The sequence below is a fragment of the Argentina silus genome (genome assembly GCF_951799395.1).
Source record: "Argentina silus genome assembly, chromosome: 4".
NCBI lineage: Eukaryota > Metazoa > Chordata > Actinopteri > Argentiniformes > Argentinidae > Argentina > Argentina silus.
The window spans coordinates 15264648-15292633 of record NC_139658.1 but is presented as its reverse complement, the minus strand read 5'-3'; the positions used below and the strand labels follow the sequence as shown (position 1 = coordinate 15292633).

Here is a 27986-nt window from a genome sequence, read left to right as displayed (position 1 = left end):
TGACCAGTGCCAGAGACTTCCTTATCCGCCACGAAAAATTAGGGGTAAGGATCTATACCACACAGGACCTGTGGACTAACAACCTAACAAAACAAACTTTTAGACAAACAACCTAAAATGACTAGCCTGTGGACGTACTATTATTATTATTATTATTATTATTATTATTATTATTATTATTATTATTATTATTATTATTATAGTACATCCAACTAATAATAAGAACTAAAAATAAGAACATTTTTATACAAAACAGCTAAAAGGACTAACCGACGAACAACCTCTTGCTCTCAACCAACCTCTTGCTCTCAACCAACCTATTGCTCACAACTAACACACACCAATACTGCACTCACATGGCAAATACACTGTAGATGAACTGTGTAGAAAGGTGACAGAGATATTACTATTAGCTGTGACAGTGTTATGTAGACACCAAGCTGGGTACTTTAGTTTGTACAATAATGTAGGGACATACGATTGGTTCCTTGAAAGAATAAGGTCTTTGTTGTTTCCCTGACAGAGTTCCATCGCTGCTTTCAACGGTTGGAGCCACAGCCAGATCGGACAGGCCCAAGCAGAGCTGAGGGATGCAGAAGACACTGCAAACACACAATTATGGGGTGTGTGTGTGTGTGTGTGTGTGTGTGTGTGTGTGTGTGTGTGTGTGTGTGTGTGTGTGTGACAGTGTGTGACAGTGTGTCTACTGTGTGTGTGTTTCTGTGTGCTTCAGCATATGTCTAAGCCTGTGCTGTATGCGTGAGAGAGAGAGAGAGAGAGAGAGAGAGAGAGAGTGTGTGCGTGTGCGTGTGTGTGTAATGTGTGTTTCTCCATATTACGTGCTGTGGTGTGTGTGTGTGTGTCGCCAGGCCTCCAGGGGCAGCTGAGAGGAGTGAAGGCAGAGCTGCTGAACGCTCAGGCAGAGCTCCACACTCTGAAGACGTACAAGGACAAGGAATACCCCGTCAAAGCCCTGAGGATCGCTGAGATGAAGAGAGAGATCCAGAAACTCAAAGAGACACAACAGGTCCTCTTGATGTCCACGTTTACAGTCGGGTCATTGTAGCAGATATTATTACGCAGAGGGACATACACTTACAGTGGAAATGGTAACACTTTGCCTTTAGAAAGGGTCAAGTTTGCCTTTAGAAAGGGTCACGTTTGTCTTCAGAAAAGGTCAAGGTTGCCTTTAGAAAGGGTCACGATTGCCTTTAGAAAGGGTCATGGTTGCCTTTAGAAAGGGTCAAGTTTGCCTATATAAAGGGTCAAGGTTGCCTTTAGAAAGGCTTTGGAAAGGGTACTGGAGGTGGTATTACCTTATTACATTTTTTTGTGATCAAGTTTTTATTATTATTTAATAATAGACACAACAGTATTCTTTACACATAAATGAATACATGCATACCGCATTGGTGGAAATTATGTGATAGTTATTGTGTGGACATACTGGTGTGGGCTGTAGTCTCATAGAATATGTCCTGTTGATTCCTGTTGTTTCAGGATGAGCATGACGATGTGAACCTGCTGTGTCAGTCAGAGATGGTGAGCCTGCAGAGAAGATCACAACTCAAGGAGCAGGAGGTTCTGTCTGTGATTGCCAAGGTACAAGTTCAGTTTGTGATATCGAAGGTATCAGCTCTGGTATTCTCACTCTCGGCTACAGTAAAACAGTGAGTCCAGCTCACTGTTTGGTCTGATATTCACTGACTTGATAAAGACAAAATGTATCTGGTTATATGGTCAGTTCCACTTGAGGAATGTGTAATGTTCCACTGTAGAGTAGCGGTTGACACCATCTCTCTTTGTTTTCAGCAAAATGTGTCATATGTTCCTTCTGTGGTCAAACTGATGGCTTTACATAATTGCACTATGAAGAAAGAGATTGGAATCCACAAAAAGGTTTGGTCCTCATAAAAGTCCTCTGGTCCTCCTCAATAAATTCACAATTATTCTATCTATGTACATATTTTCTGCACACAGATCACCAATCTTATGCTATTGTAACATTCACCAGTATGCCTTAATAAAGGGTTCAGTTGGTGTGCACATTGTAAGCATTAGTTAATGCATTCATAAAGCATTATGCACCAAACAATGATCATATCATTTCATCAAATGAGTTCAAATGATTTATTAGGATTTAAAAACTATCCATAAACAAATAAAGGACTGGTCAATAAACTGTGTATAAATCTTTTATGAAAGTATTACACCATTAGCCTTATCTGAAGATAGTGGGGAGGTTTGTGCGGCTGTGTTTACAGAATGTCTTCCTCTCTTCCTCTCCCTGTCCGTCCCAGGAGATAGCAGAGCTGGAAGATAAGACCAAGGACCTGACCCAGAGTGTCCAGGAATTACAGCTCTCACGGACCAGCATCAGGAAAGAGATCTTCCACGATGTTTTCCCTAAATCAGATAAGTATGTCAAGGTGACATAGAGCACCGACTAACATTGCTGTTCTTGATGGACAATGCAGGCCAGAGTGTGATGGATCTGAAACTGAGGCTAGTCAGTTTACACAATGACAACATGCCACATTATGTATTTCTAACTAGCAGCATTCATAGTCCAAAATACACAAAATAATTTAGTTTTATTACTTGAACATTACCTGTCGAGAAGAAAGTCGAAGATAATGAGTAATCATTTGGAAGAACTTTAGGTTACGCTTATTGTAACTTCTTGGCCTGTACAGATGAATCAACTAATGCTTTATTTTGCTTTAAAAAAATTTTTTTAATGAATCACATTTTTATGAGTCAGACCAAGGACAAGGAGTAAGAGGTGACATGGGAATCAATAATTCACATTTGACTCGTCCATTGAAGTACTCTAGGTTTACTGCCTGCTGGTGCTGTAAGGCAATAATCATCCCAAGAATCAGAAATGTGTGGTGAGCAAGCACTGGGGGGAGGTGCTTTGGGAGATGATTGATATGAGGTGACGGCAATGGCTATGCGTCTTCCGCATTGTTTTTCGATCTTCCTATTGAGTAAATGAAGGCCAAGTCTGGTGCGTTGGTCCAGAGCATATTGGGCAGAAGTGTCTGGGATCAAGATTACAAGTGAGGTTACTCATGAGACCAGGCTAGCTCAGGAAATCACCTGCTGTCCCATAGTAGCACTGGCAGCAACTGGCTCAGAGGCATCTAGGTATCACTTGGCTTGGGCCAAAAGAGCCATCGATGTAATTCACACTTTGTGTTATTGACTCACACTATACACTGCTTTATAACCAAATGATCACAAAGACGATATATCCACATGGGCATTTTTTGTTGTGTTACAGTTGAGCAACAGCCAAAGACTAAACAAACTGGCGTTGTGTAACGCTTGTGAGAGTATTGTTTTGAACTTTTTTTTTAAAGATTTAAACATAATACAAACGATGTAGCTAGCTGTTGCAATGTTGCATTGATATTGTTATTTGATGGTTGCTGTTACATGTTGCTTGAGTTTATTAGACATTTTAATGTGATGGTTATTTTTCAACGTTAACTTAAAGTATAAATTCAGATTTTGAGCTCAGCTTACAATTTCAGGTGGAGTTACAATTAGCTTAGTACATAGCTACTACCAGACAGTATCTAGTTAGCTAGCTGCAGTCACATCATTTAGGTGTTGACAATTTGGGTGACTTTTTCACCTTTGGCACTAAATGGGTTAAAGACTGAACCATGTTCCGCATGGTTATAAACTGTGATTGTTTAGTTGTGGAAGCACATACCTGCTACTAGAGATAAAGCTAACATCTTAGTTCTGAGGTGAAATTATGATGCTTAATTTTGTAGTGTGTTGCTAGGTAGATACCACATAAAACACTTGGCACTCTAGGTAGTGAGTGTTCCAGAATTACTTGGCAGTTAGTGAGTTAAAAGTGAAGCTCACATCAAAGCACCCTCTTACATATCCTGATACATACACAGTTATGGTCTCACTCTCACTTGCTTTTAACGGTCCCAAAAATAAGAATAAGTCATGGTAGAAATAGTTTTAGCTACTCAGCTCTGTGGCGGAGTTTAAACACTTTGGTGGAGTTTAAACACTTGGTCGATGCAAATATCACAGATTGTCCGAAACTTTGTTCCCCCTGCTGCTGTTGAAACAGGTCTCTCTTGAAAAAGAGATTTTATCTCAACGAGACAAACCTGTATAAATAAAGATTCAGTAAACATACACATAATGGCTGGTGGAGGGAGAAGTACAGAGGATATGCTCATCCTCGCGGATGGACACATCTTCCCCAATTCTACCTCCACCTGCTGGCAATGAAGCATGAGTTGGCCTCAAGTTACACTTTATAAGAGGGTGCTTCAAGTAAAATGTTACTCATTATTTAAATGAAAGCTGCCTTTAGCAACGTTATCATGTAGGACTGTTACAGTAGGTCTGAATAACAACATTCAGTGTAATTTAGGAAGGTCTAATAGATGTAGAGGACTCTGTGAATCTGAATGAGTCTAATCATTCACAGCTTAGTGCACCATCACCACTACCACTATCACCACTATCACCACTATGACCACCACCACCACTGTACATCATCTACAAAAAGGGCAGGCAAAGGTGAAATTGATGTAGATAGGCAGGAGTTGGCTCTACTACAGAAAATGCCAGCTGCTTAAGAGGACCAGTTCTGCTGCCAACTGGCATTAGAGCTCAAGGAGATTAAAGATACATCCGTTTTAAGGCAGTTGAAACATAACATCATGTCTATAGTGTACGATAGTCAGGAGGAGAGTAAAGAGAATGAGCCCTGTTAATGGATAGATATGGACCCCCAGTACCATTACAAGTAGATCCCCAGCAATACCCTCAATACCACCCACCACAAACACATCAGGACATTACTCAAACTTTTAATTGAACTTAAAATTAATACACTGGAATATCGAATACTAACCTCAGAACCAAGATTGCAGGATATTTATTTAACTGATGCAAAGATAAAATATGAGAAAAGTGGCAACAGGTTATAAAACCGTTCTACAGCACTTGGAGACTACCAGGTTGAATTTTCCGCACCACTCTAGGCTTGCTGTGTGGTTAGATTATGATATAATAGACACTTCAGCTTGTGGTTAAGTGTGTTGCCTGCAACTGTACATTTTATTTTATACAAATATAAATAATTATGCATTCCAAAATTTGTAGTAAAATCCTGATTAGCAATGGACATCTTCATCTCATTTCCAATTATCCAGACCTGCACGAATTGAAACGTTCCTGAAACGAAATGACCAACTTTGTGGTGCACAGCACACGTCACGAAACACATGACATTTTAACCCTCTTCTTGCAATCCAATTACAGACCCATATTGTTCTCCTTTTAATACATTGTGCTCTTTTTTTGCAAAACAAGAGGGTGGAGAACATTGCCAGTGACCCGGACATGCTTTGTACTTGGGCTGTTTCTATCAGATTTGAGAAAAGCATTAAATGTGGAAGCTCTGCTTTATATTGTATTACATTGGACACAATGCCATTAATGCACATTGTATTCTATACTCATATGGTTCTTTTGAGCCTAATACAATGAATCAGTCTATACAATGACATATATTGTAAGTATGGAAGAGCCACTGCACTGTTATTATTGAGTGTTGACCTGAGACAGGAATGGAAGCTCTGCCTTTTTCCAACACCAGTAATGTCTTGGAAAGAGTAATGTGGTATGATGGTATGGTATTACAGAGGTTTGAAGAAGACATGTAGCGCCACCCTACAGTGAACTGAAGAAGCACAGCTCTGCTTCACTCATGGAATCCCAGTCGGACATTAAAGGTTAATAAGACGCTCACATTTCCCCTGAGAGCCTGTTCCAAAACAAGATGACACAGTCAACTACGAAAACCCTTCATTAACTCATCAAATGTCCTTAAAATGCTCCTCTATGGGAATAGATCCCTTTTACATTACATGTTACAGTGAGAGATTAATTGTTGAATTGGGGATTTAATATTAAGCTGGGGTTTTAAGAACCAATGCTGGAAAGCAGCCAGCCTTACCCCTAGTTACTGTAGCAAAGATATGATTCCAGCCCCAACAACAGTATGTGTGTGTGCTTATGTAGTATGTGTGTGTGTTTATGTAGTATGTGTGTGTGTTCATAGACACAAGATTACAGCACCAACAACAGGTGTGTTATGTAGTATTTGTGTGTGTTCATATATACAGTGCCTTTGGAAAGTATTCAGACTCCTTCACTTTTTCCACATTTTGTTGTGTTAGAGACTCCATTTAAAATGGATTAAATTAAAATAATTTGTAATCAATCCACACACAATATCTCAGAATGACAAAATGGAAACAAGTTTTTACAAATTTCAGTAAATGTATTAAAATTGAAATACAGAAATACCTCATGTACATAAGTATTCAGACCCTTTGCTATGACACTCTTAAAATGAGCTCAAATGCAAAAATGACATAACAAATCACTCAATAAGTTGAATTGAGTCCATCTTAATGCAAGGATAATAGTTCATGTAATTTTGGAATTAATATTTTTGTTTTTAGAGGGTCTCTGATTTGCATAGGAATCAATTACACACTGTGTGGATCAGGTTGTCATTACAAACTGAGCAAATGGAGAGGAATAAAACTGCTCAGAAATGCGACCCTGAGGCCTGGGGAGACTTACAAAAATCTACAAAGTTGAATGGTGGAGAGGAAAAATCACAGTCGATGGGACAACATCATCTCAGTCACTCTACAAAATTGGTCTATAACCAAGTGGCGAAAAATAATCCCTTAATGGAAAATAATCTATCTCATATCCATAATTGTGTTTGCAACAATGAATTCAAGTGATACAGCAAAGAAAGTGGCTGGAAATGTGTTTATTTGGTTTTACTACAAAGCATTACATTTGGTGCAAATCCAGCACATGCAATGCAGTTTCCGTACCATCTCTCGTGTGAAGAATAGTGGTAGCTGCATCAAGTTATGGGGAGTTTGTCAGGATCAAGAAAAAATTATGAAATTTGCTGAGTTGGTAGTGATATCCTAATCTACACAGTGTGTAATTGATTCCGATGCAAATCAGAGACCCTATAAAAACAATGATATTACATGAACTATAATCCTTACATTAAGATGGACTCAATTCAATTTATTGAGTGATTTGTTGATGACATTTTTGCATTTTAGCTAATTTTAAGAGTGTCATAGCAACGGGTTTGAATACTTATGTACATGAGGTATTTCTGTATTTCAATTTTAATAAATTCACAGAAATTTCAAGAAACCTGTTTTCACTTTGTTATTCTGGGGTATTGTGCGTGGATTGATGGCAAATTCTTTTAATTAAATCAATTTTAAATTGAGTCTATAACACAACAAAATGTGGAAAAAGTGAAGGGGTCTGAATACTTTCAGAAGGCACTGTATATGATTCTAGCACTAACAACAGGTGTTTTATGTAGTATGTGTATGTTCATATATACATGCTTACAACATCAACAACAGGTGTGTTTATGTAGTAAGTGTGTGTATTTATGTAGTATGTGTGTGTGTTTATGTAGTATGTGTGTGTGTTCATATATACTGTAAGAACTAAAGCTCTGTATGGAATCAGGAATACTGAGACTTTAACTCATCTTTCTCTGGACTTGTAAATAACATGTCTGAAGACGAAACTGCTCTATCTCACTCTGTTATTGTCTCCAGTCACTTTTGGGGGGAAACTCTGTTTATTTAAACAGACGTGTTTTTCCTTTTTTCCCTGATACAATGCAGTCTTCCATGAAGACACTACTGTCATGCTGTGTATTCTATGTTTTAGAATAAATGATTGCATTCTGAGGTGTTCCTTTCCCCTCCATTTGTTTATAGTGGAAACGGTCTTGATCATCAGAATTTCATTACAGTTGATCTTATGGATGTACAGTGCCCTGTAAGTAATGGGACAGTGAAGCATTGTTTCTTCTTTTGGCTTTATACCCCAAAAAGTTTGAATTTTAGCTTTTATTTGACGGTATTTGTGTACATATTGGTTTCACCATTTAGAAATAGCAACACTTAGTATATAGTCCCTGTATTTCATGGCACCAAAAGTAATGAGACAATTGGCTTGACAGGTGTTTCTGGTAAGTCAGGTGTGTTCCGTCACATCAGAGCTGTCAATGTCTAGTATTGATTGTAAGCTTTGCCTTTGGAGTCTACCATTGGTGTCTGTCAAAATGAGAACCAAAGCAGTGTCAATGAAAGTCAAGAAAGCCTTTATTAGGCTGAAAAATCTGAAACATAGACAGAACCTTGGGTTTGCCAAAATCACTGGTGACTAACTATAGAGGCTTAACTACTAGGTGAAAACCATGCTATCCTCAAAAAGGATGGTCAAGTTACAGTTTGCTAAAAAGTACCTAAAAAGCCTGCAGAGGTCTGGAAAAAGGTCTTGTGGGCTGATAAGATGAATATTATCATGTACCAGTGTGATTGCAAGTGGAAAGTTTAGAGAAAAAAGGATCTGCCCAAGATTTACAGCATACCACCTCATCTGTGAAACATGGTGGAGGGGGTGTTCATGTTTGGGCATGTATATTGTAGCTGCCACTAGAACTGTCTAACTTGTCTTAATTGATTGTTGTAACGGCTGAAGGCAGTAGCAGAATGTATTCTGAAGTGTACAGAAACATCTTGTCTGCTCGAGTATAAGAGAATGCCTTTATATTCATTAGATGGTGCTCTTCATACAGTAAGACAATGACCCAGAACATACTGCCATAGCTACTAGGGAGATTTACAGGGCCAAAAAGTGGAAGGTTCTTGACTGGCCAAGTCAATCATCAGATTTAAATCCAATTTAACATGCATTTAATTTCTTGATGATAAGTTTTTAGGCAAAAATACCTCTAAACAAACAATTAATGATGGCTGCAGTACAGACCTGGCAGAGCATCACCAGACCCAGATACCCAGCATCTGGTGGGGTCAATGGGTCGCAGACTTCAGCAAAGCATTGTCGACCAAATACTAAACATGAGTGCTTAATTTGGACATCATACAGTATGAATCTGTCCTATTACTTTTGGTGCCCTGAAATAGAGGGACTATGTATAAAAAGTGTTATTTCTAAATGGTGAAACCAATTATACACAAATACTGTACCATCAAATGAAAGCTGAGAGTCTCTACTTTAACCTCATAGTCATTGTTTTTATTCAAAATCCAAAGAGCCAAAAGAAGAAACAGTGATTCACTGTCCCATTACTTACGCAGAGCACTGTGATAATAAAACACTGTACATTGTATATGCTTATACATGCTTATGCTAATGCAATCTATGTGTCTGCATTACATAAGTAAAGGTTTACTGCATGGTCTTTGTGCATCAAGGTTTACCTGTGTGTTTACCTGTGTGTCTGTCTTCATTTCAGATGCACCCCGGACATGGAGGTGACCTTGGATATTCCCCGGGAGGAGTGGCTCCCCATTTAGACATGTAGCACAGGAGACAGGAGTGTGTTGCTAGGAGACAAGCATGTCTACCTGGAGACAAGCATGAGATGTGGACACTCTCTAAGTCACTGCATACAGTTGGCCCCCCTCGGCTTCTGTGTACAGACCCACATAGAGGCTTACACCCACTGCCCATCTTCTCAGACTCAACATACTACCAATCAACCAACCATGGCCAGATATCTCAATAAATGCTCTGGAATATTTTTTATGTATGACGTCTTGCATGGTTCATATAGTCTGTCTATTTTTTCTGAAAGAAATCTGAACTTGTGGAATCATATACAGCCATTTTAGTAGGTGGGAAACATTTGATGTGTTCACTGGTGATTAGCGTTATTTCATTTAGCCACATTTATGGTCAAGATGGACAATCTACTTTCTTGTCTGTCATGACATTCTTCAACCTGCCAGCCAAATAAACAATGTGTGTGTTTAGAGTGTTTTATTGTTTGTTTCTCTCTCCACATTAAGTGCCACAGAGAGGGTCATCTTAATCTAACCCCTCTAGCTAATCTCCTTAGACTCATCTGTAACTACATTTTTGAGAAGCTTTTGTTATTTTTAAGTGTGGGAAAAGAAGCTGGCTTTCTAAACAGCCGAGGCCTTCATCGCCCCATCTTACGGCCAATTGGTTAGATTACTTGTGTTGTTTCAGTTGGAACAGATTCTGATGAGCCTCAGAGAGTCCAGTTTCCTGGTAGAGAGAGCACTGGTCTGTGACTGGGGGTGAGAGCTGCCCTCCCCCAGTGCTAGAGACTTCAACTGATTTACAGATGTGTGTATATCCTACTTCTTCCATAGAAATACACACTTGAGACCGTCATTAGTGACTATACACTTTGAAGATGTTTTTTTTTGTACTTTTTGTACATCAATGGTTCATCACAAGGGTTTGGTTGTGATATTCCAAACATAATATTGTTTACGGATTCTAGTACAAGATATCCTGTCTGTTTTTGCGCATAGCTCACTTGTTGTTCTGTTAAACGTGCTAATTAAAACCGGTCATGTCTGCACTATGGGGGGCACACATTATTGCGGTAAAAGAGAAACATTAACAGTTAAATTATGTTATTTATTTATTTAGAAACATAATATTGTAACAGGAAGTGACTTAGAGTCGCGTCATGTAGTCGGGGTGGGTTTAGAAATGAGATTAAAGTTAACTCAGAGACTGAGGGAAAACTTCTATGAGGGAACGGAGGGACGCGCATCATCAGAGGAGCCGCGGGTCTGATAACACGCAGGGTGTCGGAGCTACCGCTGCCTTCATGAGTTTAGGACTCATTCCAGTCCGGGTAAGTTGCTAATAACAGTGATAGAATACTAGTGTAAACTTGAAAGTATTTATGAGCGTCGGTAACATTATGCACGTAACTTGACTTTGGACAGGAAGTGGAAAAAAACAGCGACATAAGGAGATTTACATCTCTGACATCATTTTGGAAATTATTTTCCAAAGCGACCGTTTCGTGTTCTTGGTGGCAAATATTGTGAATGGACTGGCCTTACGATAAGTTTACTCAATGCTTTATCAGTGTCACATCTGAAAGAATCTCTCTCTCTCTCTTACTCACACACACACACACACTCTCTCTCTCTCTCTCTCTCTCACACTCTCTCTCGCTCTTTCTCGCTGAGTGTGTGTGTGTGTGTGTGTGTGTGTGTGTGTGTGTGTGTGTGTGTGTGTGTGTGTGTGTGACACACAGAGTGAGACCCCTGATTCCACTCTTACATTTTTAACAGCGTTGTGGAACTTAGCAGGCTGTTGCCATGACTCCAGGGTGTACAGTTACAGTCTTGTATATCACAGACCTGATTGCTACTTTGGCCGCTAGTCTTTCTACAACAAAACAATGACAGCTCCTCGCTGACGCGTTCAAACTTTAGTCAGCGTTTTGCTCGGCTCTGGAGAATAGTGGACATAAATAGAAGATTCATGGCAATAGTTGTGAGTAAATTGCTGACAATATTCTACTTTTCAGTGTTATTTGCTCTCTGATGCTTGAAATATCTTTATATTATTTAAATATATTGACAATAACTTTCATTTGGGAGCTTATAGTGGCAATTGATGTAGCCAAATTATCCATTTTAAAAGCCTCCGCGTTGTTCTTTAGGTCCTAATATTTTAAGAAATGATTGCAATCTGTTGTGATTTCATTGCATTCTCTATTCTGTATTGAAGGGATGTCCATTGCCTCCTCCCTAAGATGACACTGAACACACAGAGAGAGGGCAAGGAGACGTTGCGGAGAAGGGCAAGTACTCCGCTCCCCTCCTCTCATCTGCCCGGCCCGAGAGGCAGGGACCCGCCATCCGACCCCCGTCACCCGCCGCTCGGTCAGTCCGCCTCCTACCATCCCGGGGACAAGTCTCTCCATCTCCGCGCAGACTGGTCCTCAGACTCGGAGGACTCCGACAGCTCCGGAGCGGAATGTTTGTACCGCGTTGTTTTGCTAGGAGACCACGGTGTTGGGAAGTCAAGTCTTGCCAATCTATTTGCTGGCATACAGGAGAAAGACGCACACGACCATATAGGAGGTGGGTTTTTAACTCTCACAATTAAAATGTATTTGATTATCTGTTTATTGTGTAGTATGGAGTAGTGTTTTCAGTGACGTTATCATCTCAAAACTATTTAGTATCATCCATCCATGCACATTTAATCAATGGACATCTAATGAGTCAGAGTAATTGTTCAATGAATAATGAATGTATGAGTCTATTCAACAATGACTGTCAAAGTGATGGCCTCTGATATTGTACTGGCCCTGATAACCTTGGCTAACCTGCCACTGTTGATTGATTGAACCCTGTAACTCAGTGCAGTGATTGACCTTCAAGCATTGATTGGCAGCTCATATTGATCCCGCATTGGGCACCCAGCTGTGCTGTATGGTTTGTACTTTCTGACAGACCAAGTCCTCTATATACTGGTTTCACAATGAAAGAATGTCAAATGTAATTAATGTGACTGTGAGGTTTGTGAGGTTGCTGTTTATGAGGTTGGTGTTGTTGTTGTTGTTGCTTGTTTGAATGATTATGAGATTATTGTGTTGTAAATGTGAGGGTGATTTGGTGTTTGTGTGAGAGAGGTTGTCATGGTCGTTGATGTAGCAAGGTTGTTGTTTGTTTGACTATGAGGTTGTCATTGTTGATGTGAGATTGTTGTGTTATTTGTCTGAGGTTGTTGTTGTAGTTGCTGTTGTTGTTGACGTGAGGTTGATGTGTGACTGTGAGGTTGTTGTTGGTGTTGGTGTTTCTTTTAGGTTGTGGAGTTGTGAGGTTGAAGTTGTGGTGAGGTCCTTGCCTCTGGTTGGGTGTGTGTGTGTGTGGGGGGGGGGGGGGGGGGGGGGGTGTGAGGACCGTGTCAGACATGTGCTGATGTCAAGGTGGCTGTGTGAGAGGGGCACCCATGGGTGTCAGAGGGTAGAATTGATCTGAGAGGGGACTGCTTCTGCTTCTACTATCTCTTAGCCAGTTGTAGTACACTGTCTTAATTGTTGTATGGGTTGGTTTATTATTGTTTTCTTGGTGCTGTCATGGTGACAAGTGGTGTGGATAATGCTGACACTTGTTTGTAGCCTACCACTCCACAAAAGAAGTCCCCTCAAGGGAAAAATAAAGTTATTGTATTGTATTCTTCTTCTTTTTCTTCTTCTTCTTCGATGTTTGTGTGATGAATATTTGCCAGTAAGTTCATGAATGGTGATTTGCATCCGCATCAGTACAGCCTCTCATATTAGCCTCTCCACTCATAGCACCTCTCTCTCCCTCTGACATCATCAGGACATATAGTAGCCCTGTCTGCATCCTGTCTCCTTGGGACGGTCCAACTCTGATGTCACCCCATTGAAGTTGAGAATTGAAACGGTTAAGGTAAGGGTTAGGGTTAGGGATAGGTAAGGGTTATGGTTATGGTTCAGGTTAGGGTAAGGTTAAGGGTTAAGGGCTATGGTTATGGTTATGGTTATGGTTAATGATAGGTAAAGGTTATGGTTAAGGATAGGTAAGGGTTATGGTTAAGGTTAGGGTAAGGTTATGGGTTAAGGTTAGGGTTTAGGTTTAAGGTTAGGGTTAGGGATAGGTAAGGGTTATGGTTAAGTTTAGGGTAAAGGTTAGGGTAATGTTAAGGGTTAGGGTTAAGGTTAGAGTTAAGGGTAGAGTCATCACAAGGATCTCACATAGCATCTACCATCCTGTCCTGAGCTTGTGCCTCACACTGATGACAGCTGAACCGTTCAACCATCAAAAAAGGAACACTAGTGTATGGGTGGTGAATAGAGTGATGAGAGGAAAACATGCCTCTGCACTTGTTTAGTTAGCGACGATATCAGTTGTCACTGTTGACAATGACATTCAGTTTTATTTACCTTTGCTGTAAAGTAATTGAATGGCTGGCTCTCTTTTGGCATTAATAATAATAATATTTAATATGAGGAACTTTGTTTTGCAGCCTTTACTGAAACATTAATCTTTGGCTCGGTGCTTCTGTCCACGGCTCAGATTTCATGTTTATCATATGATGATGAAGGAGCAAGAACTCTGTCGCACCTCTTATATTAAAGGTATCCAAGCTCAACATCACAGGGTTCAGTTTTGCTTTTGGATGTCGTACATTACCAACTTTGCAATTCAAGAAGTGTGTCAGCGATGCGATAGTCCAAAAATGAAGAAAACATAAACAGCACTGTGATGATAAAAGCAGTTAGCTGTCCTATCTAGATGTAGATTTTAGATATTTTCTGTCATTGAGGTATGATATAATCCAGTCTTCTGGTTGTTGTGTGTTGGTTTTTGTCTACTGGGGTAGAAATATGATTTAATCCATTATTGTCGGGTTGTTGTGTGCTGTCGTTTGGTTGTATGTTGATGTAAAGGTATGACAGTTCAGTTTTGTCCGGTTGTTGGATGGTAAAGAGGTAGGATATAATCTGTTTTTATGGTCTGCTGGTGTAGAGGTATGATATAATCTGATTGTATCTGGTTTGTATGTTCTGCTGGTGTAGAGGTATGATATAATCAGATTTGATCTGGTTTGTATGTTCTGCTGGTGTAGAGGTATGATATAATCAGATTTTTATGGCTTTTATGGTCTGCTGATGTAGAGGTATGACATAATCCAGTCTTGTCCAGACCGTCCTGGATTCAAATAGTATTTGAAATCTTTTCTAAAAGAAATATATATATATATATATGATTGTTGTTTTGTCATTGTTTTCTGATGTCTGTGTCATTGTTTCTTCTGGTATTTTGATGATTGTTGACACCTTGTCCTTTTGTGAAGCACATTTCTTAGGGGGCAATAAAGGTTTAATTCATTCATTAGTGGGCTTGTTTCAGCAAGTCCAACAATTGTTGTACGACACTTTTTAAGCTATTCACACCATTTCAACTGTAAAATGTGCCAAATTTTAAACTCCAATAAAAGCTTTTTGATACCTATTAAACATTTTAAAATATTACGCCTGTCATCCAGTTAACATGGTGGAATGTTGATTTAGCCAACATTCTGTGAGCTCCTTTGTTACTGCAACTGCTATGGACCTTTTAGGACTCTTAAATAAAAACAACAGGAGACCTACAGAATACATTCTTAGAATGATTACACAACAATGCACTATTGGCTACTAGTTCTAGCCCCTAAAACCTCTGTCACTTTATTTCAACTACCTAGAATATCTTCATCAACTCTGATAAAAGCTATCTGACACCTGTTGAACCTTTTAAACTGTTACGCTTTCTGTAACTCCAAAAACTCTCATCCGGTTAATCAACCAACTCTACCACTCAACCAACCAACTCTCTACCCACTCCACTGAGGTAATCCTGGCTCATCCTATCTATCTACCTATCTAACATTCTATCCATACAATCAACCAAACCATCTCTAACTTTATCCGCAACCATAATAAGACTCTCACTTTCTTTCAACTACCCAGCAAATCTATCTATCTATCTATCTATCTATCTATCTATCTATCTATCTATCTATCTATCTATCTCTCTCTCCCTCTCCCTATCTCTCTCTCTCTAACATTCTATTCCATCTAACCCTAACCCTAACCCTAAACCATTTATCTATCTATCTATCTATCTATCTATCTATCTATCTATCTATCTATCTATCTATCTATCTATCTATCTATCTAACTAACATTCTATCTATCAAACCAACCAACCAAAACATCTCTAACTGTATCCACTACCATAATAAGACAATCTCACTTTCTTTCAACTACCCAGCATATCTATCTATCGAAGCATCTTTAAACCTTTCCCACTACCAAAATAACACTTTGCAAGCCCATGAAGTTTCTTCTGGAACTTCTTTTTCTATTTATTATTATTATTCCAATTCTTCCCAGCGTTTCTCCTCCTACAACTTTTATGCTATTCACACCAATCCAACTCTGCAATGTGCGTATAACTTCTGTCATCTGTCATCTATCTTTCCACCATCTGTCTAACCTTCTCTCATCTGTCTAACCTCCTCTCATCTATTAATTTATCCATCCATCCAACTTTCCAACCAACCAACAAACCATTCATCCATCCATCCAACCATCTGTAACTTTATCCACTACCATAATAAGACTCATTTTCTTTCAATTATCCAGCAAATCTATCTATCTATCTATCTATCTATCTATCTATCTATCTATCTATCTATCTATCTATCTATCGTCCAAACCATTTTTCAACTTTTTCTACTACCAAAATAAGACTTTGCAAGTGCACAAAGTTTCTTCTGGAACTTATTTTTCTTGTTTAAAAAACATAACTGTGCTTGATAGACTTGACCCACAATAAAATAAAATAAAAAAAGTTTTAAGGATAGTTCACTATTTAACACCTTATAGTCAGATGGATACTTACCTTGAAAGTACTCTATTGGCCAGGAGAAAGTGTAATCCATGGTTCAGAGTTGTTTAAATAGCCGTTACTAACTTCAGATAACTTAAGCTACCAGTAACAAAAAAAAAAAAGTTTAACATTTGTGACCAAATCACCTCAAAGTAACTTCCAACAAAGTCTGAATGTTCACTTTCATTTGGCCACAAATGTTAAACAAAGTTATCTGAAGTTAGTAATGGATATTTAAACAACTATGAACCATAGACTCCTTTCAAGGTAAGGAACCATCTGACTATAAATTGTAAAAGAACAAACTATCCTTTTAAAAGTCCAAATCCAGCCTATCTGGTACTCCAGGCAGGCTAAAAAAAAATGCTGAAAATACTTTTTGATCCAGTTCTTGTCTAGTCTAGTCTAATTATTATTGTCTGCTGGTGTGTAGGTATGATATAATCCAGCCTTGTCAGGTTGTAGTTTGCTAGATGTTTGGTTGTAGTAGTATGCTGATGTAGAAGTATGTGATCCAGTCGTGTTTGGTTGCTGTCAGTTGGTCGTTGTCTGGTTGTTATTGTCAGCTGGTGTTGAGGTATGATGTAATCAAGTCTCATGTGATTGTAGAAGACACCTACGAGAGGACTCTGACTGTGGACGGAGAGGAGACCACCCTCATCGTTATGGATACCTGGGAGACGGAGAAGCAGGTACAGTAGGATCTATGGCCCAAACACTAGAAAGATGAGATTCTCTAAATGAGAAGTGTCATTTTTAAGCAACTTCATATATTGTAGTATGTATAACAGCCCGCTGAGCCACGAGCCTCCAGTTTGTTTACTTCAAAACAACAGTGAGACCTAAAGACCTGTGTGTGTAGGGGGAGGTATGGGACCGGACATAGGACAGCCATGACTCTGTGTGTGTGTGTGTGTGTGTGTGTGTGTGTGTGTGTGTGTGTGTGTGTGTGTGTGTGTGTGTGTATGAGAGGGGGGGAGGATGGGGGTGCAGCCATGGCTGTGGGGCCTAATTACTCCTAGTATTGATTACAGCTGGGGAGTGGATGATGGAGGCCATGTGTTGGCCTCCATCCTCTAACTGGCTGGATGGGTTGGAAGAGGTGACCCACAAGGGCAGAAGTATGTTTAATGGTACCCGATGTTTGCACAACCCAATGGCGGGGTTTATGAGGAATCCTTCCCCAGGAGATTTTTTTTCAAGCTCCACAGCTAGAAACTTTTTGGTGCGCTTTCAACTCCAGAGTGAATGGACCTTAGATCAATATTTTGCTAATTTCCTTTTTTTCGATCCCCACCCCCAAAAATTAACAAACTCTGTCAATGTAATTCATTAATATCGTAAGAGCATGTTAATAATTTCTTATATTTTATAAGAATTCATTAATCTAATTATTTTATAGCTCTCCCTTGCACTGTTTTCTCCTACTTCTTTTATTTGCGCAAGGACATCCACTGGACTTGCATGAGACTCCCTCCACTATGCCTTCGAACCATGTCCTTGCGTTTCATATCTCCCTCACAAAATTCAGCAGGGATGCTACATCCGAGGGTGAGAATCAAGCATGCTGAAACAGTCTACCAAAACATCTGAAATATGCTTCAAAATCTTTAAATTCACTTGGCGGTGATATTTGTGTAGCGCGACATTGTTGATGCAAAGTTTGTTTGTTTGTCAGCAGGTGAAAGCGCAGGAGAAAGAGCAATAGATAATAGAAAAATATAATGATGTATTGTTTTATTGTTCTATTTTGTAAATTTGTATGTCCCATGCACCAACATCACCAAGTCAATTTCCTGTATGTGCAAATATACTTGGCCAAATAAAAGAATTCTGAATTCACTATTATTTATTACAAACTCGCAATCGGACCTATTTAAATGATGATTAAAACATCCCAAGGTCATTTAGCGGCTGTGTCCTCAATGGTAGTTGCCAGTAGCGTGTGTAAAGAGTACAGCTGTATGCCATGCTGGGTGCAAACAATAATGCTTTATTGGCATTCCACAAGTAAAGTATAACAACAGTGTGTGTTACTGTGTTGTACCTGTCTCTATCACCCCCCCAGGGCTTGGCTGTACATTCCTGGCAACTGCCTAATCATTACATCTCCCCTTTTCTGAAACAAAGAACATTTCTGTGAAGGTGCATTAACTCAGTAACAGTCTTATACTGTTCTTGTTGTTCTGTTGCTCCTTCCTTTGTCTGTATTAGTTCTCTTCTGTTCCTTCTAAACTGCTGTCCTCCTGTTTCTACCATGTACGAACATGGCTCTGAACTTAGGCCAATGATCGTTGCTGGCCTCCAATGAGTCCCCTCCCTCAACAGTACAGAGTATCTGGGCCTTAGTACTGGCAGAAGCCTTGATCCTCTGTCATAGAAGTGTTTTTCCTTGTTTTTTTTCTAACTTTTTTTTATTCCTGTCATGTACTCCGGCTGGAGTAGCTTCTGCACTGTGGCCGTTCTTGTCTGTTCTGAGTTTTTCGCCCCGTTAACATCTGTGCCGGAGATGGTCATCCAAAGGTGTGTTATGGTAGTCCAATAGGGCAAATGGGCGTCTTGCTTGTCAGCCTTTGCTTTTTTGAGCAGTGACTTGACCACTTGAAGAGCCTTTTTTCTGCTTTTCCATGGGATTGGGGGTATTTTGGTGATGATGTGGTTTGGAATCGTATTCCATCCTGAAGCGAGCAAAATCAGCTGATGCATGGGCTGGCCTATTGTCAGGTACGGTCTGGCTCTTCATCTGGCTCTTCACAACAAGGTTGTTTATCTTGTTGACTTTAATGCAGCTGGAGTAGTAGTTGACGAACAGGAGGTATTGCTTTACTTCAAACTGGAATATGTCTGTGCCAACCTTCTGTCATGGTCTCTCGGGGATCTCATGTCCTATCATGGATTCTTTGAGGTTTTGTCGTCTGTAGGCGTTCCACGTCAGACATCTAGAGATGAGGTCAGTGATTTGTGCTGACATTCTTGGCCAGAACATGTGCCTCTTGCCAGCCTTTTAGTTTTTTCTATGCCTTGTTGGCTCAGTTTTTTCAGCATTAACTTCCTTATGCTATCTGGAACCACAATTCAGTTGCCTTTGAGTATCAATCTGTGTTCCACCGTCGTTTCACTCCTGCAGTGAGTGGGGTTTAGGGTTAGGGTTAGTTTATTCATAATAATTTCTCGAGGCTTATGGTCGTTTTCAACTTCAAACTCCCTGCCAAATACGTATTGGTAGAATTTGTCACAACACAACACAAATTTGTGTGCCTGTGAAGGCTTTGGAGGCGAATGCTATGGGGTAGTCATCTTGTAGTAGCACTGCACCTACTGTATCCCACAAGAGGATGGATCCACGCTCAGCTTGACAGGATTTGCTGCCTCATAGAACTTCCAAATGGCAGTCTCTTGTATGCAAATCGTCCATAGGGACTTTTAAAAATGCACAATTTGGAACTTTCTCTGTCCAATTTCACTTGCCAGTATCCACACTGTGTGTCAAGTGTGCTGAATACTATTGCTCCTGGCATTCTTGTCACAGCTTCTTTGATTGTTCTCATGGGGTCGTGTTCTCTTTGGATGGCTGCATTCAGATCCATGCATATTTTCACTTTCTTCTTCTCTGGCTTTCAACTTCTCCATTCTTCTCAGTTCATCTTTTACCTTTTCTCTAAGAGCCACAGGGACCCGCTGTGTATAACAGGCTGAGCATTCTGTCTGATTTTGATGTGTTGCTCACCTTCAACACATCCTAGTCCTTCAAACACACACTAGCATACTAGTGCGACTAATCGATGAACTGCCAATCAATCGGATGTCAACAAGTCCAGGCTGTACAAGTTAGCATGATCCTGTCCAACGTGTTTGGCATTTTAAATGAAGATTTTAACAATTTGGAGAAAGTTTGGGATGCAGATGACCTTATGGGTCTCAACATGTCATGATTTGAACTTGTTGGCTGGCAATCTCACCAAATGGCTAATGTTGTTAGGGTAACTAGACATGAACGTTCCATGGTGTAGTTGACTGAACGCTTTGTGAAAGCGCTTCAGACGCTTCAGAAGCGGCACTTTTTCCTTTTTCTGAAAGATTAGGCTTGGAATGATCAATACAGTTATCGAAGCGTAATTTAAGCTGTATTTTCTGTTTCTGTCTGTTGTCCAACCTAAGCTGCTATGGCGCATCCTTTGAAACTCTCTACCAGCGACCTTACCCATCAATCTCTACTGGACTGCGTCACCTTTAGTGTTCTCCACAGTCCCAGTGAAACATCAACGTGCCTCCCACTTTCAAAACCAAATTGTCAGTGAAGTATTAGGCTATGGTTTACAATGGTTATTTGTCCATTAAATGGTGTATATTACTAAATGGCGCAGAGTGGCTCGCCAAAGGGCAGATAACAATATGATGGCCGTCACATGCATGAACATTTCAATGGTGTCACGGTACATCTTATATTCATGTTTAATTTATGAATTAAACAGTTACAACACACAATCGGAACATGAGGAGAGGAGCAAAACAACGGTTTTGACGGTATAGTCAAATTCCATATTACAGGGTGGATCATACTGGTATAAATAAATCCATGTACAGCACGACTAGTCAACAACTGCCCACAGCGCCGACGACTTGTTATGTTAAACGACTAGTCGACTATTCTGTTAAACCCCTACTTTGATGTGTTTTGTGATTTCTTTATTGTTTTAAAAGACATGCTCAAGGCGTGCATAGGCTAGCAATTTATAGTTGTTGCTAGCTTGATTAACGCTTGATTGGTCTGTGGCATCACTGCATTGTAGCATCATTTGACAGACAATAATTGTAAACCATAGCCTAATACCTCTGCCAATTTGGTTTTCAAAGTATGAGGCACTGCCGACGGGTCAGGGTGCACATCGGAGAGTTTCAAAGGACGCTCCATACAGCCACATAGGTCTGTGGAGGAGTTGTTGTGTCATACCTAATTATTGGTGTCGTATAATAGATCACAAATGGCCAAATCCTGACGTAGACAAAACTCAAAACTCCTATCAGTCAAAACTCCCATCAGCCTGTCCACGATTAAATGCCTCTATAATGGAATAGTAAACAGAGTCCTTATGTTGTCTTAGCTCAGAGGCACGATGGCATACATAAACCTAACCACAACTATAGATATTGTGATTTAATTTGTAACAAATGTGTGACACCACACAGAATCCAAATGCCTCTGTGCTGAGTTATGTTCTGCCGCCTGTGGTGCGCAATACAGTCCTGGCTACGCTACTGCAAGCGCTATACGTAACAAACCGCAAATGTAAATATAATTGGAGACATGACATCGTAATTTTTTGTGATGCAGCATGACAATGGTTGAACGGTTGCTGATTAAGTGGATTGTTTCGCCTAGGTTTGTCCTCTGCGTTAGCTATAACTAACTAGGACTAGGACTATAGCTAGGACTGTTATCTATTGACTTTTTCTGGTTTGTTAATGTCAGGAGGAAGATGAGAAGTGGGTCCAAGACTACTGTATGCAGGTGGGCACCGCCTACGTCATTGTCTACTCCATTACGGACCGCTCCAGCTTCGAGAGTGCCTCGGAGTTGCGCATTCAGCTCAGACGCATACGGCAGGCTGAGAACATCCCCATCATCCTGGTCGGCAACAAGAGTGACCTGGTGCGCTGCAGGGAGGTCGCAGTGGAAGGTAAATATTACCAACACACTCACACTCACACACACACACACACACACACACACACACACACACACACACACACACACACATACACACACACACTCACAAACATACACGCACACACTCACAAACATACACACAGACACACACACACACACACATTGTATTTCATTGTATTATCAAAACGTGACTCGCGTTTATTCATGTCATAATGTACAAAAAAGACAGCTAACAATGAACAAAAACAATGAATTCACTGAGGAACGTCATAATCATGATGTCATTTTCATGACAGCTGCTTGGCTTTCTTCTCTCTCTCTCTCTCTCTCTCTCTCACACACACACACACACACACACACACACACATACACACACACACACACACACATACACTCTCACACACACTAACCTCTCATGTGACCCCCCTCCTCTGCTCTCACTTCTAGAGGGCCGTGCCTGCGCCGTGGTCTTTGACTGCAAGTTCATCGAGACGTCCGCCTCGCTCAACCACAACGTTCACGAGCTCTTCGAAGGCATCATCCGGCAGATCCGGCTCCGGCGGGACAGCAAGGAGACCAACGAGCGCCGGCGCTCCGTCTACAAACGAAAGGAGAGCATCACTAAGAAGGCCCGCCGCTTCCTGGACCGGCTGGTGGCCAGGAACAACAAGAAGATGGCCTTGAAAGTACGTTCCAAGTCCTGTCACGACCTTGCTGTTCTCTAACAATGGTTCAAACCAAAAGAGGCTCACATTGACAGCTATACGAACAGACAGAGATTCACAATCGACAGCGGTACACCCTCCACCGAGCCCCGACTCTTGTGATCTCCAGCCCATCCACTTGGTTGTGTTGGTAAAGCAACAGCAAACTGTACTGTACTGTACTGTGTATACTCTAGTTCTATGTTCAAACCCCATTGTGGTCAAGAGGATTTTTTTTAATTTTTTTTATTCATTTCACCCATTTAAAAAGATTGGGTTATGGAAATGTAAGGCAATTGAGACTAAACTATATCAACTCTATTTGTTGAGAATGTGATCGCTAAACAGACACCTTATCAACTGTTTGCCTTACATCTGATTGGATCGATATGTATACTAGTGTATCTAGATGTAGATATATTTCATATTTCTAAACAATTGTCTGTCTTTCCCTTTGAGAATCTTATTTGCCCTCAGAGCTGCTCACGCAGATGTCACTGACTACTTTGTTTCAACGTTTTGCACTACGGAAATCATATTGGAGGTTTCAGAGGACCTTCAGCAGTGATGTTTCTCTCTACACCAAATTAAGATGTTCCTCTACACCAAACAATAATGTTTCTCTCTTCACAAAAGGCTGACGTAAAAGCTCCTGTCTGGATCTGGACTGTTCTGTATGCCCATCAGTTCACCGCCATGTTATTTTTGGAATCAACACTGAACTTTCCAGAGGATTATCCAGTTGACACCTTTCTCTGCCTGCACCTCCTGTTTGGGTAACCAGTGGTGTGGTTTCTCTCATGACTCATCATGAGCACTATTGAAGAGAAGTGATCTGATACCAGCAGTCACTAGACACATTTGACACAGTCCTAACTCGTATGACACTGTCCTGAAAGACACGACCCGGTTTGGACTCATATAACATGGTCCACACGCCTTTGACATGGTCCTGAAAGGTCAGACATGGTCCTGAAAGGTCTGACATGGTCCTGATACTGACACTGTAGCCTACTGACATGCATGACAGGGTCCTAACACAAATGACAGTTTTGAAAAGTGTGGATGTGTGTGAGATGATGATCATATATGAAGTCCTGTCATATGACACAGGCCTGATGCATATGACATTGTCCTGACATGTATAACATGTACCTGACGTGCACAACATGGCACTGAAATGTATGAGATGGTACAGAAGAGACCAAAAAGGATACTTTTAACACTTTTTTGTCCTGGTTAGGCTTGAGAGAGGTACTGTTTAATCACTTTGTACAAATGAATGTTCTTCTTTGTAAATACAGTACGTACATAAAAATGACATTATAAAACTTTTATTTATACAGCACCTTTCATACAGTGGTCCATAGTTTAAAGCGCTTTACAATGGAAATTAACTCATTACCTGCCCTGGGTGACTAAAGTTGACCTAGTTTCGTAGTAAACTGATTTTGTATTTGTTACCCAATCAAAGGCTTGTTCCTAAGTAAGATTACCTTACATGGAAACTTTAATGTGGTAGAGTGGGTACAATGAAACTGAAAGTGGAGTGAAGAGACACAAAGGAACGAAGCAACTAATTTGTTTGATGGTGGTGGCAGGAGAGCTATCAAACCTTTGGGGCAAATGAACTATGATCAGCCAAGATTCTTGGTGAAAATAAAAGTAATGAAAACATGTGAGCGACCTGTCTTGTTTTATGAAGATGTCTACCAGATGGAGAGCAAGCCATTACATGTCAAATACAGTAGCTAACAAGACAAACTGATAGGCTAGCCCAGGGTCGAATGAGCACGAAATACATGAGTCCCATAGGGGGGTTGTCCATGGTGAAATACATGAGTTCCGTAGGGGGGTTGTCCATGGTGAAATACATGAGTTCCGTAGGGGGGTTGTCCATGGTGAAATACATGAGTTCCGGAGGGGGGTTGTCCATGGTGAAATACACGAGTCCCGTAGGGGGATTGTCCATGCTGAGCATTTTGCATTTCTCAAACACCCGAAACAGATTTTTCCTGCAATCTAGAGCCATAATCAGAGCCATAAGCTATCGTAAGAATACCCTTTAATGGTAATTTCAATTAATAATACACATTTGTTCTTTAAAAACATTTATGCCTTATGAGTTTAACTGTCCTGCGTAGTAGTAGTAGCTTCAAGACGTGAATGGATGGATCAGAACATGACTACGATATTCACTGAGATTAAATGAATAAACAAAAATGTTTAGTAAACACTATGTGGTTTGGGTGTAATTACAACTATTCTTGTTTTACTTAACAACGTTATCATCACACAGCTAGCTCCACCATGGGCTACATCAACACAGCTAAAGTTTAGCTTTAGCCTACAGGACTATACGGTATGTATGTGAAAACTAGGCAGATCATCATAATGACATTGCTTAAATGATGTATGCCCAAACGTTAATTTATGACAGTCAGGAGGTGCGGTGTTGGTTAGGGGCTCATCACTGCTATGTCTCCAGATTATTCCTCTCCTTTACCCACAGCCTTGGTGCCTTACGCAGCACAGGGACCTGCTGTCCCAGGCACAGGGCCAAATATACCACCTGCACCCCAAGCTGATGGATCTATGTGCCTGGCCCGTGAGAGGTCTAACCTAGACTCGGTGGGTCACCCTCCAAACGTGGTCGTCATGATTCAGAAAAGCCTTTAGGGCTTTAAGTGGGGGCTGTTTGAGGGTTGGTGTGAGAGACGTGGGCAAGTTCCCTTCCAGTGTTCTGTCACTGTGGTTCTCAGTGTAGGAAAAATGTTGTCCCTGTTCACTAATTTCTTGGGGCATTTTGTAAAATTCTGTGGTATTTTCATATGTAAAAATAGATATTGATTAAAAGGATCAATAGATGTAATACAAGTGCATAGTAACAAGAAATGCAACTTTAATTTGAGTTTGACATTTAAAGAACTTTCCACTGCCTTTTCTTATTTATGCCATTTAGCTGACGCTTTTATCCAAAGCGACTTACATTGCAGTGAGTGCATACATTTTTCAGTATATATGATCCCAGTGGGATCAGACCCACAACCTTAGCATTGTTAAGACCATGCTCTAACGACTGAGCCATAGAGGACCATTTCTTAAAAGTACATCTGAACAACAAAGATTTAGAAGTGCCCAATGCCAGTCCTTGAGGCTTTTGTTTCATCACAGCACCATAGCACCTGATGTTTTGTATATTTGTATGGTATGTTAAATGCATGTAAATATGACTTAATTCTTTATTCAAATCAAATCAAACTTTATTTAAAGTGCATTTCACACAGGTGTCTCAACACACATTACAAAGACATATGACAACATCACAACAATCTAAAAACAATAAGGTAATATTCAATAAAACACTATTAACACAGTCAAATAATGGTAATAGGGATAGAGAGTTCTACGGACAACTGTATGCAGAGCTAAAAAGGTGAGTCTTGAGGTTGGACTTAACCTTGTCCCTGACACCCTCACAGGGGTAGACAGGCTATTCCACAGAACTGGTGCATGATATGAAAAAGCCTCCAGCTGTAGAGGGGGACGGCAAGCAGGCATCTTTGGATTTTAGAGTGCGAGTGGGTTGGTAGGGTTTGAGCAGGTCTACTAAATAATCAGGTGCAAGACTCTTTAATGCTTTATAAGACCTTGAAATATGTTAGCTGCTTTACTGGCAGCCATTGTAGAGATGATAAAATAAAGGTGATGTGATCAAATCTAGTCAGAAGTTTGGCGGCTGCATTTTTGACCAGTTGCAGACTTCTTTTGGCTGTGTTGGAGAAGCCAGATAGTAACACATTACAGTAGTCAAGTTGTGATGTTATGAAGACGTGAATCAATTTCTCTGCGTCATGGAACGATACAAAATTCCTGACCTTAGCGACATTGCAAAGGTGAAAGAAGGCAGCTCTGGATGTGTTTTTGATGCATTGAACGTGAGTTCAAGGTCAAGGATGACACCAAGATATTTGACATTATCATTTGTAAAGCATTAAGAAGCAAGACTGATAATGAAGCAAATAAGCATTACAGGTTCCGGTAACTTTTCATTCTGGCTACAAATACAGCTGTAGGCAAATTTGGGAATAATATTTTGTGAGTGAAGTCTGTATGTAGCATAATTTAATACCGAAACTTGGCCTATATAAATACGTCATATAGCCAGTCGCATTTGTAACCACATAATTTGCCTGTGCAATATTTTGTTTTAGCTAACAAATTGGGGAATAATATTTTGAGAAATCAATGCAAAGCTGTAAGAAGCAAGACTAATGGAAATATTGGCTGTGCAAATATTTTGTCTTACCCTATTGGCAGGGCCAGTTTTAGCCTGCTATATTAGGGTGGGCTGGTAGAAATAATAGGTGGGCAACTTGGGCAGTAGGCAGCCCAGATGTTAGAGGAGCGGACTAGTAGCCCGAAGGTATATGTACAGTATATCAGTCATATATCCATTTCTTTATTTTTTATCTATCTATCTATCTATCTATCTATCTATCTATCTATCTATCTATCTATCTATCTATCTATCTATCTACAACATCAGCCTCCTGTTTCCCTTGGCAAAAACTCTAACAAATTCATCCATGTCTATGGTATTTGTTATAAGGACTCCAGTGGTGCAACAACAACCTCACAAGCAGTGCACATATCCACAGACTGAGACTGTAGAATTGCATTCGCTGGTTTCAAGACACCAAGCACCCGCACTAGAAATCCTCAGTGCACAAATCAACTGTGGCATCATCATCCTCTGAGATCTCTGATAGGATAGTGAGATGCCGGTCTTCATTCTCAACAATGCACCTTGTCACATCATAATGGCTTGCACTCTAAGGCCGTTCTTCAATGTCTGATTAAAACGCTTGACACATTGGCTTGGGATGATAAAAGGCAGTGCGGATATGACGGACTCTCCAGGTAGGAGGTGAGACCATTTGAGGGCTGTTGTCAGTGGTGATGATCTTTGGGAGGCCCCAGTGGGAGAAAAGAGAGTACAGGAAGTCAAAGATGACCTGAGAGGTAACAGAGCCGGTACTGGTGACCTCCGGCCATTTTGAATGCAGGTCCTAGCCAACCATCAAGAAGCGTTGATGGTGGGGGACCCTGTGAATCTCACCGCAGATGTCCAGCTGCAGGTGTTCCCAGGGCTGGGAGGGCCAGACGAGAGGTTGCAGGAGTGGGGGAGCCTGTTGACCAGTCTTGCCACTTGCAAGGCAGGCAGAGCAGTCCTTGACCAGGGCCTCAATGCCTCGGTCTATACCTGGCCACCAT

The 27986-nt window shown here is 40.5% G+C and overlaps 2 protein-coding genes across 2 annotated transcripts in view; both read left to right on the top strand.

The window, feature by feature from the left end:
- LOC310803591 (uncharacterized protein C20orf96-like) overlaps positions 1–9459 on the top strand; it is a gene marked incomplete at its 5' end in the record, with an annotated part of 12228 nt that extends 2769 nt beyond the window's left edge. The window contains 7 exons of the mRNA XM_083668430.1: positions 1–44; positions 524–623; positions 870–1027; positions 1501–1602; positions 1813–1899; positions 2301–2419; positions 9383–9459. The exon at positions 1–44 is cut by the window's left edge and continues 115 nt beyond it. Of these exons, the coding sequence (XP_083524556.1) occupies positions 1–44; positions 524–623; positions 870–1027; positions 1501–1602; positions 1813–1899; positions 2301–2419; positions 9383–9443 (671 nt within the window). The 3' untranslated portion in view covers positions 9444–9459. The remainder of the gene's footprint in view (positions 45–523; positions 624–869; positions 1028–1500; positions 1603–1812; positions 1900–2300; positions 2420–9382) is intronic.
- Positions 9460–10666: 1207 nt separating this feature from the next.
- Positions 10667–24325, top strand: rem1 (RAS (RAD and GEM)-like GTP-binding 1). Its single transcript, XM_083667850.1, has 5 exons — positions 10667–10765; positions 11656–12011; positions 16947–17029; positions 21808–22015; positions 22453–24325. Exons 2-5 carry the CDS (start codon positions 11681–11683, stop codon positions 22728–22730), a joined length of 900 nt encoding a protein of 299 aa, XP_083523976.1. The 5' UTR covers positions 10667–10765; positions 11656–11680; the 3' UTR covers positions 22731–24325.
- Positions 24326–27986: the final 3661 nt, after the last annotated feature.

What these genes read in the sequence shown, in the direction of transcription:
- rem1 (XM_083667850.1), top strand. Translation starts at nt 11,681, where the DNA reads ATGACACTGAACACACAGAGAGAGGGCAAGGAGACGTTGCGGAGAAGG. An exon ending in CCTGGGAGACGGAGAAGCAG is followed by an intron (nt 17,030 to 21,807) that starts GTACAGTAGGAT and finishes TGTTAATGTCAG; the next exon opens with GAGGAAGATGAGAAGTGGGT. An exon ending in CAGGGAGGTCGCAGTGGAAG is followed by an intron (nt 22,016 to 22,452) that starts GTAAATATTACC and finishes TCTCACTTCTAG; the next exon opens with AGGGCCGTGCCTGCGCCGTG.